At 39.6% G+C, this 18790-nt stretch overlaps 3 protein-coding genes across 3 annotated transcripts; 1 reads left to right on the top strand and 2 right to left on the bottom strand.

Annotated features, from left to right (window-relative positions):
• Nucleotides 1-627: 627 nt before the first annotated feature.
• LOC110894585 (ras-related protein RHN1) lies at nucleotides 628-4810 on the top strand. The gene is made up of 8 exons (XM_022141809.2): nucleotides 628-803; nucleotides 892-969; nucleotides 1076-1243; nucleotides 1821-1869; nucleotides 1959-2032; nucleotides 3637-3730; nucleotides 4329-4429; nucleotides 4617-4810. The coding sequence occupies exons 1-7, from the start codon at nucleotides 765-767 to the stop codon at nucleotides 4427-4429; spliced, it is 603 nt and encodes a 200-aa protein (XP_021997501.1). The 5' UTR covers nucleotides 628-764; the 3' UTR covers nucleotides 4617-4810.
• An 829-nt stretch (nucleotides 4811-5639) lies between these two features.
• On the bottom strand, nucleotides 5640-7545 carry LOC110894583 (uncharacterized protein At1g65710). The gene is made up of 2 exons (XM_022141808.2): nucleotides 6423-7545; nucleotides 5640-6342 (listed from the first exon to the last, which is right to left on the bottom strand). The coding sequence occupies exons 1-2, from the start codon at nucleotides 7449-7451 to the stop codon at nucleotides 5797-5799; spliced, it is 1575 nt and encodes a 524-aa protein (XP_021997500.1). The 5' UTR covers nucleotides 7452-7545; the 3' UTR covers nucleotides 5640-5796.
• A 9052-nt stretch (nucleotides 7546-16597) lies between these two features.
• Nucleotides 16598-18699, bottom strand: LOC110894582. The gene is made up of 2 exons (XM_022141807.2): nucleotides 16998-18699; nucleotides 16598-16818 (listed from the first exon to the last, which is right to left on the bottom strand). Exons 1-2 carry the CDS (start codon nucleotides 18433-18435, stop codon nucleotides 16781-16783), a joined length of 1476 nt encoding a protein of 491 aa, XP_021997499.1. The 5' UTR covers nucleotides 18436-18699; the 3' UTR covers nucleotides 16598-16780.
• Between the last annotated feature and the right edge of the window lie 91 nt (nucleotides 18700-18790).

Consider the following 18790-nt stretch of genomic DNA (forward strand, 5'->3'; position numbering starts at 1 on the left):
AACCAAACCAATACTAGGTAAACATATCGGTACTAATATTAGTATTATGGAACCAATATCGGCATTGGTTTTCTTTTCGATTACTATAACAAGTGTCAATACCGATTGAATTCCCGGCACAAAGCGCCATATCATAAAATCCATAGGCTAAAACTATCTACACACCAAGTGTGTAGATAGCCAACCCAAAAAGGTGTTTTTTGTCCTATGTGCATACCCTGCAGTGTCGAGCTGTGGCCAAAGCGCGACGTTTTGGTTCGGTAAACCAGAAAAAGACTGACGGGTGTCTGATGGGTCTGTTGACCGGACCAAAACGCCGAGCTTTGGCCGCGTTTTGGTCCTGTCAACCAGACCGGGTGTCAGTCTTTTGTCTGGTTGACAGGACCAAAACGCGGCCAAAGCTCGGCGTTTTTGTCCGGTCGACAGACCCGTCAGTCTTTGTCTGGTTGACCGGACCAAAACGTCGCGCTTTGACCACAGCTCGACACTGTAATATGTGCATATAGGACAATAAACACCTTTTTAATGTGCCAATAGACAAATGGGTATGAAAATAGTTACACCCATAACATATCATAAATCTTTTTCCTTGTTTGTAAACACGCGTATATATACTAACTTTGTTCATGTAAAGTTGGTTTATTATTTTTGCGCCACATTTCTTCCACCCCCAACAGTCTCCCAACTCATCACGTCTTCTAAGCAAACCAAAAACCCCCAAATTCCAAAACCACCACTTCGATCCGATTAACAAATCAATCAATATGGCAACAATCGGACACAATAATCTCAATGCAAAACTGGTAATTCAACTCGATCATCATCAATCACACATTCAATTTCTTAATCGATTTCAATCTCACTCGAACCCTAATTTTCAACAATTGCTAGGTTTTGCTCGGAGACATGGGTGCCGGTAAATCAAGCCTCGTTTTACGCTTCGTCAAAGGCCAATTTCTAGAATTTCAGGTTGGATTTTGACTTTTTTGCTGTTTTAGGTCTTTGATTTTGACGTTGACTTTCTAGGGTTTGAGTTTGGGGATTGTTTGATCAGTTTTGTTGATGATTTTGACAGGAATCGACGATTGGAGCGGCGTTTTTTTCGCAGACGTTAGCGGTGAATGATGCGACGGTGAAGTTTGAGATCTGGGATACTGCAGGGCAAGAGAGGTATCATAGTTTGGCTCCGATGTATTACCGGGGTGCTGCGGCTGCGATTATTGTCTACGATATTACTAGCGCGGTACGGATATGTGTTTTTAAGTTTATGCTTTACTAGAATGTTGTTTATAAATTATAGTTATAACTAGTTGTTAGAGTTTAGGTGGATTAATTAGGGTTTGGTTTGATTTGTGTTAGTTGATGTGGTATAGATTGCTAACTAAGACGTACTGGTCGAGTTTAACGGGATATTGGATGGGAGTGTTTTTAGTTTTATTTATTTGGAATCATGTTTGGGTAGTAAAATCTGGCTTAGAGGGGTTGTGCTTATTGCCTAGTAGTGATTTGAACGTATCGTGTATCATTTGTTGCAGATATTCGTAAATTTATAATTTGTTTTTCATTTTCTGATGAATGCTAATTGGCTTTTGGGATTCGATTGCCTTCAAGATTGGCTTAAGTATTGTATGCTACTTGTTGAGTGGTCAACCACCTAGATTCTTTGTTGTAGGTTATGAAAGTTAACTAAGTATCTCTAAAATATCAGAAGGTTAATGATATTCCAAGTTGGATTGTTTTTCTTTGTTAATTCTTTTTTTCTTTTTTTTCTTGTGTGTTTGAAAATTGAATTCACTTGCTGTATATATGACTATTTTTAGGATTCATTCACACGGGCTAAAAAGTGGGTCCAAGAGCTTCAAAAACAAGGTGAAGATCATTAATTTTGGGTTCCATGAGAAAAGTTCAAATTGGATTTTACTCCTGCCAATACTTGTATTATTGTGTGGCTCGTACAGGTAATCCTAACATGGTTATGGCACTTGCCGGCAACAAAGCTGATCTGGAAGACAAGAGGAAAGTGACACCAGAGGTATACATCTCTTTTCCCATTTTTACATGTGAATTTCACTCTGATGATTGTTCATGGTAGGAGATATTCTAATAGAATGGTTGTTGCCCCTATACTTTTCGTGTCTTTACATCTCGAACGCTGTTGACAATTTGGTATGTTACCACAGCATTGTTAAGTGGAACAAAGAAGCACATACAACCTAGAACACTTTTTTAGTTGTGTTTTGTTCTATAATTTCGCAGACACTCTTTGCATTTACGTTTTTCGATGAAATAAATATGAGATGATAAGAGATTCTCCCTGAGCCTAAACTTACATGCCATTTTTCTATGAATCAATATGACCTGTCAACTGTCAAGACTCAAGATAATATATTCTTTGTATATTACAACTTTTCTCAAAGTGGTATTTGTATCTGCATATACATCCAAACCTTGACAGCAAATGCCTAGTTTGGGCATTCCACTTTGTTGTCATGTCACGATGATAGGCTATATATAATAAACTAGTGGGTTGGGCCCGAGCGATGCGGAGGGTGTCATCGAAACACTTTTGGATAGCGCAATCTAACCCAACATGCCCAAAACACTGATTATATATATGTGTATTCTTATTGTTGTTATTATTATAACTATGTAAATATTTAGTAATTATATACTTACGTATTTAAATAAGATAGTACCACGCGATGTGGCGGGTGTCACCGAGGCTCTTTTGGAGAGCGCAATCTAACCCGTCATGCCTTAAACACCTTTACACTTGGTTAGTATTATTATTATTTATTTATTTATTATTATTTTATTATTATTATTATAAATATTTAGTAATTATATACTCAAGTATTTAAATAAGATAGTACTTAACTTAAATAGAGTTTATTATAAACTATAAATAGTAAATGTAAATTTAAATCTTAACTTAAAGTATTATAAATATGATAATAATTAATGTAGTGAATTAAATAATCTCATTTGTATCAAATAATGTATTAATTAGGAGAAGTTTCTTAAATATGGGCAAATCAAGAATTATTGTATATTATAATGTATATCATCCAAGCTACTTATAATATTCCACGTCCTATAACTCCATCCAATTGAAAGTTGAGGTACAAAAATTTTATGCCATCTAACAGAACAATTAAACTGTGGTGCTAGATTCTCAAATTGTCAGTGCTTATTGTGGGAGAAAAACAACTAATAATTGTAATATAGAAGATCTATAAATGGGTGTGTAGTGGCAAGATTTCACATTCATTGAAGTTTGAATTAAAAATATCTTATTATGCTGAACAAAGTTGCTTCCAGTTATTTCTTTTGAGTTGCACAATAAATAGACTTATTCATGGTTTTAACTACCATACAAAGCTATACCCCACCCATCAGTGCAATAATAATTCCAACATTAGACGTTGCATACAGTTGATGATAATAATTTTACCAACCATGTGTCTAACTGTACCACACCCTAGAATACTTTTATATCTATCTTCTACACTTCTATCAAAGTACATGCTTTGAACCCAATGCATCACAGCCGCTTTCATGATGGTAGTGTAAGATAGTATGTAGGCAGTAGAGGCTTAACACCTCCAATATTCACATGCATTAATTGCCATGCAGGAAGCTCGTGCATATGCGGATGAAAATGGTCTTTTCTTTATGGAGACATCTGCCAAAACTGCTGCTAATGTTAATGACATATTTCATGAAATAGGTATGCATGCATGCCTTTTTGTTTGGAAGCCAATGTAAACTTGCACCTTTTACTTTATAGTTCTCAATACTAACCCCGATTCTACAAACACCACATTATCTTAATCATTGCTATAATCAAGTTCAGCTCGTTTGGCCATGCTTAGTATTCCATCCTTTCATAACACATCGTCTGGTTCAGCCGGTTTTGATGAAACGGGAAACAAAAAATTAAACCGGTTAGGTTGGGTGATTGGCCGAACCGGCCAGTTTTGGCGGTTTAAACTGTTTTTTAACTTTTTTATTTTTAGTATTCAAAATCGTTAATTTATATATGAACTTCTAAAATGTTATAAGGTGGTTCATGAATATAATCGATTGTATCGTCTGAAAGTGAAAGAAAAATAAATAATAGAAGTTAAAAGCCTGTTTTCAAGCTCCAACCCGTCAGCCAAACTGTTCAACCACCTAAACCGAACTGTATAGTTTTCAAACCGGCCGATTCGCTTCTGTTTGGGTGGTTCGGTCAGTTTCTACGATTGATGAACGCCCATAATGGTTACTTTTGTATTGGTTTTATCATATTATCTGATATGAGACTGTTGTACTGTTTGAAACAGCAAAGAGACTCCCTCGAGCTCAACCTACTCAGAACCCAGCCGGTATGGTTCTCGTGGACAGACCTGCTGACGGAGCCCGTGCTGCATCATGCTGTTCATAAGTAATGCTTTGATCTACTTTACGTAATTTTGTTTAAAACTAAATTGGAATAGCATGAGACAATAAGTTGGTTATGGTTATTGAGCTTTTGAATGATTAAAAATTGTACAATATATACTTGGTCGGTTGATAACTCAACCATGTTGGCTGTTGGGTCTCTGACTCTTTCAATATAACCTTGATGGCAGGTATGTCTTAATGGTAACTATGATACGCGTGTGGAAGCAGTCTTCACTTTTGTCGAATCCGGGCATTCTCTATTATCTGATAAAGATTGTAAATTTGTGACGCGTTTGGTGGCATTTCTTGTTTGAACTTGTAAATGATGACGTGTATGAGTAATTCTTGTTATGAAGATGGTATTTGTGTTGGTGTTCTAACAGATGGTGAGTTGTATGTATATGTCATTTTGACGGGTGAGTCGGGTCATCTTGTATAAGATGCCCAACATAGACCATAGATAAGTCAATAGCCCATGTTCTAGCATTAATAAGGTTAATTTTGACTCGTTCCTTCCAAATAAAGCTGCTATACATCCAAGTTGACCCGTTCCTCAAAACCGGTCATTTTCTTGGATCTTTTCCGTCATTGTAAAACAATTTCATACCCGCAAACAGTTTAAAGATTAGACATATCAGGCTTTTTTACAATAATGATGCAGACTCGGGAGGTGAGCGACGCAGCTATCTAGTATATGATAGCTGTGTGGCATCATCTCAATACCCTTACCCAAGATTCAAATAACTTTGGTTTTGTGTATGTTTATTAAAGACGAGGCGTTTTAGTCGACACGAGATGGTTTCGAGTTTTTCGCCATCGAGTCATCACCTACTTCTGCCATTGATGATGAGGATTCTTCTAATATATATCCGAAATCCAATCACTTTTGCAAGCTTTATCACCCTAAATGAGGCTCTTTACACAGATTCCCCGTGTGTGTAAAATTATTCTAGTAGTACCATAGATGTATAATACACACAAGAAAATGGTGAAGTCTGGTAGCACTCGGGTGATCAAGGTAAGTCGCACGAGACACCCGAGTCGGTCCACAAGGACCAGCTTTTTCAGGCACAGTATATGAGCCATAATTTGACACATTTTAGACGGTTGATCACGACAAACAACAATTAAGCCAGTTGGTGGAATCAAATTAATACTATAAACAGCACACGGTATGAGAAACGAGAGTAAGTTTGACACATTTTAGACGGTTGATCATGGCAAACAACTAAGCCCGTTAGAGGAATCTAATCGATGCTATAAACAACATGCGGTATGAGAAACAATAGCCATCACGGTTCTTTGAGATTAAAAACACGAATCAGATACATGACACAGTTGCAGGTTGCAACAAACAAAAGAAACCAACTATGCAGAAGCAAAGGTAGCATTGTTCGGCAGCGAGTACGCACTTCTACCATGAAGACCACCTACCCTCCCACGCCCGATTCCATTCCTCGGATACTCACTTCTCTCAACTTCCACATCTCTAGCATCTGACCGCGATTTAGAAGTCCAGCAATCCGATGAATCACCAGAATTCGGCTCCCAAGAAGACGACATCCAACTCAGTTGCTGACTACCCGCAAAACTATTACTCCCTGATGATTCCTGTTCTTCACTATCCGCATCACCACCACCCCTTCTCACAGTCACATACTTGAGTAAACTTTGCTCCATCAGATCATCACTAACCACCTTTTCCGACTCCGCAACATTGTCTTTCTTGAGTTGCCTATCGTTGGCAGCGGTGGGCGGATTTTTCTGGTGGAAATTTTGGATGTCTTCTAGTAATAAACTAGCATAGGATGGTGGGTTCGGGGTCGGGTTGGTTAAAGTTTCTGGGTTGATGTCTAGCTCCCGAGACAGCCTAGAAGATCGGGTTTTCGATACAGTTTGATTACCATTTGGTTTCTGCAAACAACATATCATGAAAAATCAGCAAAAATGTAAATATATGAAATTAGGAAATTAGGGGAATGGGGTACACTTACTTTGATGCCCGGTTGCTCGGATCCAACAATGTTGGTGTCGATCTCACCCAACGGATTCCTCCGGTGAGGGGAATGTTCCGCCTTCTTCGAATTGCTTCGACTCAGTGTCACCGGCTGCGGGTTCTGATTCTCATTCAAAACCCTAATATTCACCTTAGCGGGGGATCTAGCACGCGGAGATGCAGCCGTCCGGGACCCAATTACCGCCACCCCCTCACCCGCATTTCGCTTCACTTGAACCTTCTTCACTCCAACAACAACCTCTGCACCACCAGCATTGTTACCCTTATCCGTGGCGGGGACCGATACCATCTTCCCTGGCCGATTACCACCACAACCACCACCCGCAGCAACCGAATTAGGGTTTGGTGATTCAGATCTTCTATTTGGGGATCTACTCACTCTTCTTCTTTCCCCACTTCCTCTTTCTTTGCTTCCAGATCTTTGTTGTTGCGGGTCTCGTTCCCTGCTGCTTCTTCTAGAAGCAGACCGAGACGAGACCCTAGGCTCCCGTACCTGTCTACGGGAGCCCCCATCCCCCTCTCCCGTCTCACCCTCGTTCTTGATTTCCGTATCGAAATCAAAACTCCTCTTCGAACCCGAATACCGCCTACCTCGTGTAGGCGTTTCGGGTTTCGCCCCGGACGAGCTCCGGCTCAACCTCCCGCATTGTATCAAAATCGCATCCACCTCTTCCTTCGTACAACTCGACATCCTCACCGTTGCTGTACCGCCTGTCAACACATCGGTCAACACACCGCCTTCTCCTACGCCGATTACCGGAGATTTGGAACTCTCCACATTAGGGTTTGAATTGGGGTTTTTTTTCTGATCAACCGATTTACGGGTTTCTTGATCTGGGTGTCTCTCAACTTCATGACTCTTTCGCTGTTTCACAACGAAAACATCTTTCGGTGAAGCGACAACGGCGGCCGCTGTGTTGTTGTTGTTCTTCTTCTCGGGTTGCGGTTCCGGTAGGACGGGTTTAGAGGTGATTGTAGTGTCAGTTTTGCTGCAACAAGAACCCATATTTGTTTGAGGTTGATGAGAGAGATGAAGATGAAAGAGGGATAAGAAAAGGGAATGATGATAAAGAATAAGGTAGTGTTTGGTATGCAGTAATGAAAGGTGGAATGGAATGGACCATTGAGATGGAATGAAGAAAAAAGTGTTTGGTTGGTCGATGGAATGGAATCGCCCATTCCAAAATGCATTCCATTCCCTCAAAATCATTCCATCCCTCCCCCCTGTTTTTTTTTCATTCCATTCCCTCTTCACCCTTCATTAACAACACCACAACTCACTACCGTTCCCACCACCACTGTCATCCGCCGTCGTCACCCGCCTTCACCGCCACCCGCCACTGCCGTCACCCGCCACCGCCGCCACCCACCTCCATCCCCGCCACCGCCGCCATCCACCATTGTCGTTGCCACCTCCGATCACCGCCACCACTCACCTTCGATCATCGCCGCCACCACCTCCGATCACCGCCGCCGTCGCCACCCACCTCCGTCATCACTATTAACCACCACCACCGCTACCACCTGCCACCACCGTCGCCACCGCTACCACCTCTGACCACCGCCGCCACCCACCTTCACCGTCACCAACCACCACCACTGTTTTCACCACCCGTCACCGTCTCCACCCACCACCGCTGCCGCTACAACCGCCACCTATCACCACCCACCATCGCCGCCCATCATTGACCACCGTCATCCAATTTTATTCCTTCGTTTTTTCTCGCATACCAAACAACAAAAAGTAATGGTTCATTCCATTCTCACATTGGTAACCAAACAAGACATGGAATGGTAATAATCAATTCCATTACCTCATCCATTCCATTAACTCGTCCATTCCATTCCCCCGTCCATTCCATTACCCCATACCAAAGAGACCCTAAAGAAGAAAGATTTTGAATTTTGTTGGTGGGGGGAAGTGAAAAGTAGCCGTTGTAAAAATGGGGTTTGTTGGAGGGTGGTAAGTGAAACTTTATAGGAAGTTTGTCACATGCTTCTTAACATTTGAATTGAGTATGTAATTATGTAGTTTAATATACGTAACCTGTTATGTTTTTTCTTGAGATTTGGGAAGAAACCGATTTTGATTTAGTATTATAGAATTTAATGATTTTCGTTAGTAGTTGATAAAGATATCCGAGTAAGTTGTGGTTTGTAACTCGGTTGTAATTTATTGGAATTGTTCCTAGAAAAGCTTGGTTAAACTCGGTTCATGATGGTTATCTCGGATAAATTTTCTAGTTATCGTGAGTTCGCTTGTTGGCTCACTCGAGCAAACAAACCACACATAAAATTATAAATATACCTTGAATGTAATAGGAAGTATATAACACAAAATAAGCGTAGCCCCTCCATTTGTGGCCTAGTGGTAGGAGGCTTAGGTTTTTCAATAGAGATTTAAGTTTAATTCCCACTTGTGTCATACGGGGTGGATATAGGCAATGAAGGATTTGAACTAAGCCTTTTGTGAGGTTGGCCATTTGATTCCCGAGCCAAACTGGGTTTTCATCTCGCCGTGTGTTACGCCAGAGAGTTATGTTCTTGTGGTGACACAACGACTGTCAAGCGATAGCCGATGGTATGGTTTAGGGTGGAAGAGGCACCTTCGGTGACCCCTTCGGTAACCCCATTTTACCGAACGTCATTGGGCCGCGACCCCCAAATCGGTGTTCGGTGACTCCCCCAAACGGTGAATACTCACCGAAAAGAGAAGAGAAGAGATAGAGGAGAGAGAGAATGTTAACGGTGGGTCTCACCCTTTTTCAACCAATCACAATTTAAAAAAAAAATGTTTACAACTCTTCATGTGTTTGAGTGCAAATTGGGGAGTGAATGAGGAACTTGACATGACATGATATTATTGGTTAAAAAAAGTTTACCACTCCCCATTTGTTGAGCACCCCTTCCACCCTTCCCGAGGAAACGCCTGAAGCTAGCGTAGCCCCGGTTAAGAAAACATAGCCTGACCAAAGTGAGGCAATACGGAACTCTTCGATTTGAAAAGTGTGGTAACCTTATACATGAAGTTCACAGTTCACTATTAAAAAAAAAACTTAAAATAAGCGTAAATGACGTTTAATTAATGTGGTAACTCTTTAGCTCTTTTCAAGTTCCCCTTTAATTAATGGGGTAACTCTTTAGCTCTTTTCAAGTTCCCCTATTTGCCCAAATATCAACAGATTTCTCTGCTTCTCTCGACTTATTTCCTATGCTACCAGTGGCGTTAATGTCAACGACACGTCAATGTTGTGGTCTACACCATATTAAACTACTTCTCGAGCCATTAATAGTGGATTATAGTCGAAGTCTAAACATATTTCTCTATCTAACATCTAACGTCAACTAGAATAGTGACGACAATAGGCAAAAAGAACAATCATTCTTTATCAAGTTTTTTTAGGTCTCGTAGTTTTTTTGAAATATATACTTTTGTTTTTGCCACCATCACATAGTTGAATCTATGTTAACCTCTAAAAAATGAGTTGGCTCAACTTCTAAACGAGTCGAATATGAGCACACATTTCATTTCAACTCAATGGGGGAGATTATGAACCTAGTCAACTAGAATAGTATGAGCTCAGGCACAAACTCAATTATCTCAGCATAGGCCACTTGTTTAACAACCCTACTTGATAACTTTTACTAAAATAGATATTAAGTTATATATATTTTTTCTTTTCAACATGAGGTGTTTAACATGTCAAGAGAACAATTAAAATTTCAGTTTTCATAAATTTAGTCATCTCAATGTACATAAACTTTTTAGGCTATTCTAGCACATATTTTTTCTAAAGTGTTTTTTGAACCATTTATTTATTATTTTTCTTTATTTCAATCTATTTGGTGTCTCCATTGATGCCAACAGAAGTTGATAGATACGAGTGTCCTAATGTGTGCCACACACCGATGATTTTTTGTTGGATCTTGTAGCACCTTTTACATTCACAAGTCACTTTTTGAATTACAATTATTATTATTATTTTCGTCAGTTTACTTTTTTTTTTTTTTTTTTTTGCTACAGGAGGTAATGGACATATTATTGGCGGAGTTAACTTATTCAAGGTTTCCTTAAACGTTATTTCGTGTGAGTTCCATTTGTATTATTTTTAAACCAAAAGTTTAGACGTATAATACTGTCCTGTCACATCTACAAGCTCATCCAGTAGTACTTTATTTTGATTAATACCAAACGAAACTTCATTTTTGATTAAGTTAGCATTATATCGGCCCTTACAATAGTGTACTAAACGAACTACCCGTTTTGATTTCTAGAACATTTTTTACAATAAAAGCTTCTTAAGTTGCTTTTGAGGTGTTTTGTGCATGAGACGTCTGTTGTTATACTTGTTAGCCTATGTGTTGCGAAATGCACCTTTGGGGATTGATGTTACGATATTGTACAAGTCTACTTACTACTAATGACGGGTTAACTTCTGAAATTACTCTTATGTTCTTGATTCATCAACATGTTCTGGATTATCATTGTATTAATTTTCTGTTGCTAAAACAATAATAAGCTAATCAAAGAACATGTTGTTGAAGATGATCCAACACTATGGCAACTCAAGAGTAGCTAGGATTGATCTAATCAAATGGTTTAAATTGCCATTTTAGACCCTTTTTGACTTAAAAAATTATTTTCACCTGTTTGTTAGGTCACAACTTGTATAGATGTAAATTTGATGATGAATTAACATCTAAATACATAGAATAGAGGTAAACAAAAGCCCTTGTATGTAATAGTTGTATCAACCAATCGACCTAAAGAATTAGTGTAATAGAAACCAACCAACCAACCTTAGGAGAATTAGCTAATTGACACAAAGTCACAAACCACACACGTATGTCACATGTGGATTGTTGAGTATTTGTGTCCGTATCAAATCACATACTTAGTATTGGGTTCAACTTTGACATAAAGGAGTTAATGTCTAAATCTTAATATATGATAGTTAATGACTCAAGCTACAAGCAGGGCCTGCCCGTTAGTGTATCAAACCTAGGCTAGCGCATTGGGCCTCCAAAATTTAAGGGCCTCCATTTGAAAAAAATTATTATATTTATATATAGAGTAAATTACAAGTTTTGTCCTTTATGTTTACACCAAATTGCAGGCGTTGTCTTTTAGCGCAAAACTTTGCAAGTTTTGTGTTTTATGTTTCAAAATCTTGCACGTTTTAACCTTTAGGCCAAACCCAGTTAGATATTTTAGTTAATTATGGTATGTGCCATGCACATATGCACATGAGGGTATTCTTGTCATTTTATCTCCCTAGGGACTATTGAGTAAATAACTTGATATTCAAGGGACTAGTTGTGTAAGAAATAAAAAATAAAATATAAATATTAAAAAACATAAATTTATTTCTCTGACTCTCTCTCCCTCTCTCTTCTCAATTTAAGAGTAAACTAGAATTACGACCCGCCGCAATGCGGCGGGGATTCTTTAGTTATAATTAAATCGATTTAGGACGTGCACGTTATGTTGAACCTGTCAAACGGGAAAAAATAAACGATGTAAAAACGTTCACCCACAAACGCACGTTGCGTCGTGTTAACTCGCAAAATTTAGAACGAAACGTAAAAACGTTAAACCAAAGACGCACGTTGCGATGTGTTAAGTCACAAAATTTAGAACGAAGCAAAAAGCGAAAAACTTGCGGAAAATGAAAACTATAAAGGAGCAAAGTTGAAAGTAAAAAAAGTTGTGAGAATAGATTGCAAAAGATAAAAAGTTTGGTGTTAAAAGTAAAAAAAAAAACAAATAGTTTTGGGTTAAAAGTAATTTATGAAATACTTTGGGTGAAAAGTAAAAAAAAAAACATTTTTTTTTTAATCCGCCCGAAGCCAAGGTTACAACAACCATATGCATAACCATTTTTTCTTTGAAAAATCCCCAAAGCCAAGATTACAACACGCAAGTAAAAAAAAAAATCAAAGTGGTTAAATCTCAAAAGATGGAAACTTTTGAATTAGAAGTGAAAAATCAAATTAATCAAAAAGGTTAAATTGTATAAGATGGAAACTTTTGAATTAGAAGTGAAAAATCAAATAATACCTTCACCTAAATTACCAAAGATTAAAACTTGAAACTTAAATTGTCAAAGATTAAAAATTTAGGGTTAAAAAGGAAACAAAGATTAAAACTTTAAACTTAAATTGTCAAAGATCAAAACTTTAGGGTTAAAAAGGAAAATTTAAATTTTTTTTTTGAAAAACTCCCAAAGCTAAAGATACAACAACCATGCACAATTAACTTGCTTATTTATATGTTAATAATAACCTAGAGCAAACACTAATTGGCGAGTTAATTTGATTCCTATATACAAAAACATGTTCATAACCAACAGTAACAAGTTCACTCTATGGAGAGTCAACGACGGTGGTTCACGGCGACGGTGGTACACGAAGAGAGTCGGCAACGACGGGTTGAGGTATCTAACCCGTGCCAGGTTGAACGATGTAAAGCCATCAACAAGTTGAACTATCTAAACCCGTCAACTGCTTGAACTATCTAATGGTGGTGGTGGTGGTGGGCGATGGGATGTGGCGGCTGAAGGTTGGTGGTGGGAGGTTGTGGTGGTGGGTGTTGGTGGTGGAAGGTGGAGGTGGTGGTGGAAAGTGGTGGTAATGGGTATAGAGAGAGAGAGAAGAGGGAAAGGAGAATGAGAGAGAGAGAAAAGAGAGGGAGAGAGAGAGTCAGAGAGAGATAGATTTATGTTTTTTAATATTTATATTTTATTTCTTATTTCTTACACAACTAGTCTCTTGAATATCAAGTTATTTACTCAATAGTCCACAAGGAGGTAAAATGACAAGAATACCCTCATGTGCATGACACATGAGCATAATTAACAAAAAAAAATCTAATTGGGTTTGGCCTAAAGGTTAAAACATGCAAGATTTTGATTCATAAAGCACAAAACTTGCAAACTTTTACGCTAAAGAACAACGCCTGCAATTTGGTGTAAACACAAAGGACAAAACTTGTAATTTACTCTTATATATAATATGTATAACAAGATCAAGTTTGATTGGATTGACAAATGTTATTCGCCTAGTGTAGTGGTAAACAGTCCGTGTTGGTCAAAGCCCAGTTCCTTTTTCGATTCCCAGCACCAACGTTTAAATTGGAGAAGCCTCTGTAAGGCCAGACCCAAAAAATCCAATGTAAAAAATCCATGTACGGCCCCTTTATTATTCTGGTTTGTAGCATGTAGGGTTTATTAATTAATATACTTTAAGGGTTTAGATTTATGTTAGATGGAACTTCAGGGTTGTTCTGTGATCCTTTTTTTTGTTTCATTGTAGTTCATTTTCCAGAAAAAATGATTATTTATAAGTATTGGAGTTCATATTCGAGCAATGTTGAATTGTTTTGTGAAAACTTTCATGTATCAGTTTAGAGAAGCAAGTGAGAGAGAAAGATTGTTGTTGTATTACTTACTGAAAACAAACAATACAATGAGTTTATATATACATGCTACCCTACACCATGACACTAACATGCACCATACTAATCAACTCAAACTAACCAACTGCAACTACATGTAACTAACTATGACATCATCAAATATACTCTAATATGCCCCCTCAAGCGAAACGGGGAGCAACCACGTGTAACTTGGACCGAAGACTGTCAAAACGAGCAGCAGACAAGCCTTTGGTCAAGATATCAGCAATCTGAACCGAAGTAGACACATATCTCACATGAAGAACACGAGCAAGAACCATGTCTCGTATAAAATTAAGATCAACCTCAAGATGCTTCGTCCGCTGGTGAAATACCGGATTCACTGCAAGATACGTAGCACCAATATTGTCACACCAAATAGTAGGTGGACACGTCACTGAAACATGTAACTCCTGAAGAAGTGACAATAACCAACGAATCTCGGCCGCAGTGTGTGCTAAAGCTTGATACTCCGCCTCAGTACTGGGTCGAGCAACTGTATGTTGTTTCTTGGAACTCCAACTAATCAGATTGGAGCCAAGAAACACACAAGAACTCGTTGTAGACCGACGATCATCGGGACACCCTGCCCAGTCAGCATCAGAATATGCATGTATAGTAAAACTCTCTGACCGACGAATACTCAAACCATGATCCACAGTACCACGTAAATAGCGTAATATACGCTTGACCGCAACCCAATGACGGTCCGTAGGAGCCTGTAAAAACTGAGAAACCTTGATAACAGCATAGGCTATCTCAGGACAAGTCAATACCAGATACTGTAAAGCACCAACAGTACTCCGATACAAAGTCGGATCCGCAAGAGGCTCACCAGAATAACGGGAGAGCTAACGACCAAACGAAAGGGGAGTAGATAAAGATCGACACTCAGATAGACCAATGCGCTGAAGTAAATTAAGCAAGTACCGCTGCTGGGATAAGTGTAACATATCATCTGAAAAGATAGCCTGAACTCCCAGAAAATACGAAAGAGTACCAAGATCTTTGAGTGTAAACTGAGAATGTAAGCGCCCAATCAACTCTGTCACAAAGGATGATGAACTCCCAGTAATAATAATGTCATCAACATATACTAAAACGTAGCACATGAGAGAATCCCGACGATAAACAAACAAGGAAGTGTCAGAAACACACTGAGTAAAGCCACTACAAAGAAGGGCAGATGAGAGCTTGGAGAACCAAGCTCGTAGGGCCTGCTTCAGGCCGTACAAGGCCTTCCGCAGGCGACAAACATGATCGGGTCGAGCAGGATCAACAAAGCCAGGTGGCTGAGACATATAAATAGTCTCAGTCAAGTCTCCATGTAAAAAGGCATTGTTGACATCAACCTGCCGAATAGTCCATCCTCGAGAAAAAGCAAGAGAAAGAACAAGACGAATAGTTGCTGGTTTGACAACTGGACTAAAAGTCTCAGTATAGTCAACACCAGCTGTCTGATGAAAGCCCTTGGCAACAAGCCGGGCTTTATAACGACTCACAGTCCCATCAGGATGACGTTTGATCTTGTATACCCACTTGCAACCAACAATGTTGGAAGCAGTAGGAAACGGAACAAGATCCCACGTCTGATTGGCGTGCAAAGCACCCATCTCAGTACGCATTGCATCCCACCAAACCGAAAAACGTTGAGCCTGACGAAAAGAAGAAGGCTCAGTGGTAGGAAGATCAGAAATAGTAGTAGAAGCATGAAAAACAACATGATCAGGAAACTGACGGGGCTGTCGAGTGTGATCACGTGAGCGAGTAACCATAGGATGAGGAGGGGGAGGAGGAGGCGGAGGCGGAGGAGAGGTAGAAGAAGGAAAAGGAGATGGAGGATGAGGAGAAGAAGGAAAAGTCGAAGAATGAGGAGAAGTAGAAGAAGAAGAAACGGGAGGATATAACGGAGGAGGAACAAAGAATAGAGGAAAAGAATCTGAAATAGGTGGATCAATAGAAGAAGAACTGCCAGGGATATAAAAAATAGTCTCATGAAAAACAACATGACGAGATGTGTAAGTACGACTCGTGCAAGGATCATAACAAAGATATCCACTATGACTAGGCGCATAGCCAAGAAAGACACAAGGAGTAGATTTGGGTGAAAGTTTATCCGGGCGAATATCACCAAGATAAGGATAACACAAACACCCAAATGTACGAAGAATGGTATAATCGGGTCTAGAACCAAACAACACCTCATAAGGAGATGAAGAGTGAAGAACCGGTGTAGGCAACCGGTTAATGAGAAATGAGGCAGTAGCATACGCATCATACCAAAAACTCTTTGGTAAGCATGCATGAAATAACAAGGCACGAGCCACCTTGGAAAGATGTCATTCTTGCGCTCAGCCACCCCATTTTGTTGGGGTGTATAAGGGCAAGAAATACGATAGGCAATACCAACCTCAGTAAGATAACGAGCCATAGCACCCTGAGTCAGCTCAGGTGCACCATCACACTAAAGTGATCTAATAGTGCACGACAATAACTTTTCGACATAGGGTCGAAAATGTCGAAAAGCATCAACAGCCTAAGAATGGCAAGTCAAGGGATACATCCAAGTAAAACGACTATAGTCATCAATAAAAGTAATGAAATAACGATACCCAGCCCTAGACATAACCGGTGCGGGTCCCCAAATGTCACAGTGTATAACATGTAATGGATCAATAGAATGAGAAACAACAGTGTGAAAAGGCAATCGACTAGATTTAGAAATATTACAGGAATTACAAACAGTATTTCCAGTTTTATTTCTAGAAGTAAACAATGAGAGTCTAGTCATAACAGAATCAGACGGATGTCCCAATCTAGAATGCCACGTCTCTCGCGAAGCAGAGAATGCCGCAAAGAGAGAATAAAGCTGATGCGGCCTAGCACGCATGTGGTGGAGGCTCTGACCCGCAAGAGTCTGAAAAGATAAGCCAAAGTGAGAAAACACAATGGCAATAGGATAATCAATGACAAGCTGAGTAATCGATAGTAAGTTCTTGGCAAGGCCAGGAACTACCAAAACACGACGAAGCAATAATGTACAACTAGACAAATGGAGATAAGAAAAACCAATATGAGAGATAGGAAGTGGTGTACCATCGCCGACAATAACACGCTCAGTCCCGGTATAAGGAGTAGCACCAAAAACCAATGAAGGACTAGATGTCATATGAGCAGAAGCACCAGAGTCCGGAATCCACAACTCAACCTGCTGACACGCACTCGACAAATCTGCATGTAGCCCATAATGAGACCCAGAAAAACTAGTCTGTGGTCCAGCCCAACTAGCAAAGTGATCTGGTCCAAAACCCAATGGTGTAGTCCCTAAGTTTTGTCCAGCAGGCCCATGACTAGAAGGCTGACCTGTCGGCCCAGACTGTGAACTAGCTACTGGTGCAAAACCATGAACAAAAGATCCAGAATAGCCAGGACTTGGGCCCAAGATGCCTGCTCCATGACTATGGCCAACAACAGGAACCAGCCCATAGTTGTTACTAAATCCAACAGGTGATCCATTAACATCATGACCAGAATTAACATCAGGACTATGGTTATCCCTACCAAAATTAGGGTTTCCTGAGTAACAATCAGCAAAGTTAGCAGAGAAACCACGACCGCCACCAGAACCCCAGGTTCCACGACCACCACCACCGCGAAAACCAGGAGAGCGACCTGAAAACCTTCCACGATTACCACCGCCTCTCCAATTTCCACGACCTCCAGTTTGTGTTTGACCTTGATTGGAAGGTGAGTACCGAAAGTAACAATGAGAGGCTCTATGACCAGTTTTCGAGCAGATCTGACATGGAATTGATGTCGAATTTAGTTGAGAATTGCCAAGATGAGGTGGATTTGAAGTTTGAGCGGTCATGGCAGCAACAGGTATGGTCTGAGACGATTGTCTCTGTTTTAGACAAGCTTCAAAGGTAAGAAGCTTAGATCGGAGCTGAGCATAGCTGAATTTCATATCAAAATTTTCAACAGAAGTCACAAAATGCTCAAAATCAGGTGACAATCCTTGAATTACTTGAAGAACAAGAGACTGATCAGAAATTGGATCTCCTATAGCATTAAGAACATCAACAATCTCCTTTGCAGTGTTTAGATATTCAATAATTGACTTGTTCTCTTGTTTTAGATTGTGAAATTGTGTACGATAGAACGATTGTTTCCCAAACACCTGCTGAAAGAAAGTCTCCTCAATAGTTCTCCACAGATCTGAAGCAGATCTAGCATTTCTCACAAGGTGCATCAAAGACGGTGATAAGGTAGCTGTTATGAGAGCCATAACATAACCGTCTGCTTTCTCCCATGCTTCTCGTGTATCTGATGCAGGTTCAGGTATCGTCTGACTTGAACTCAAAAACTGCAGTAATCCAAGTGTCTTCAAAACAACTGTAATTTGATGTTTCCAATTCATAAAGTTGTTATCATCTAGTTTCAGAGAGAGAAAGTTTGTGATATTAGGAAGTTGATTGAAAGGAGTAGAGACAGATGAAGAAGAAACTTCAGATGTTGAAGATGAGATAGACATGATTCAGTTTTGATGAATTGAATCACAAAGAAGATATAGAGATCGAAGAAATCAGCAGAAGAAACACAAACAGGAAGAACAGAGGATGAAGATGACTGAAAACAGAGGTAAGATCTCGTCGGAGATGAAAGAATCACCGGAAAGTATGAAGGTTTGCAGGAAAAACAGGATGAAGTTTCCAGAAACCCTAGTTCATTGCTCTGATACCATGAAAACTTTCATGTATCAGTTTAGAGAAGCAAGTGAGAGAGAAAGATTGTTGTTGTATTAATTACTGAAAACAAACAATACAATGAGTTTATATATACATGCTACCCTACACCATGACACTAACATGCACCATACTAACCAACTC

The sequence above is a fragment of the Helianthus annuus genome, chromosome 7 (genome assembly GCF_002127325.2).
Source record: "Helianthus annuus cultivar XRQ/B chromosome 7, HanXRQr2.0-SUNRISE, whole genome shotgun sequence".
In the NCBI taxonomy this organism is placed as follows: domain Eukaryota; kingdom Viridiplantae; phylum Streptophyta; class Magnoliopsida; order Asterales; family Asteraceae; genus Helianthus; species Helianthus annuus.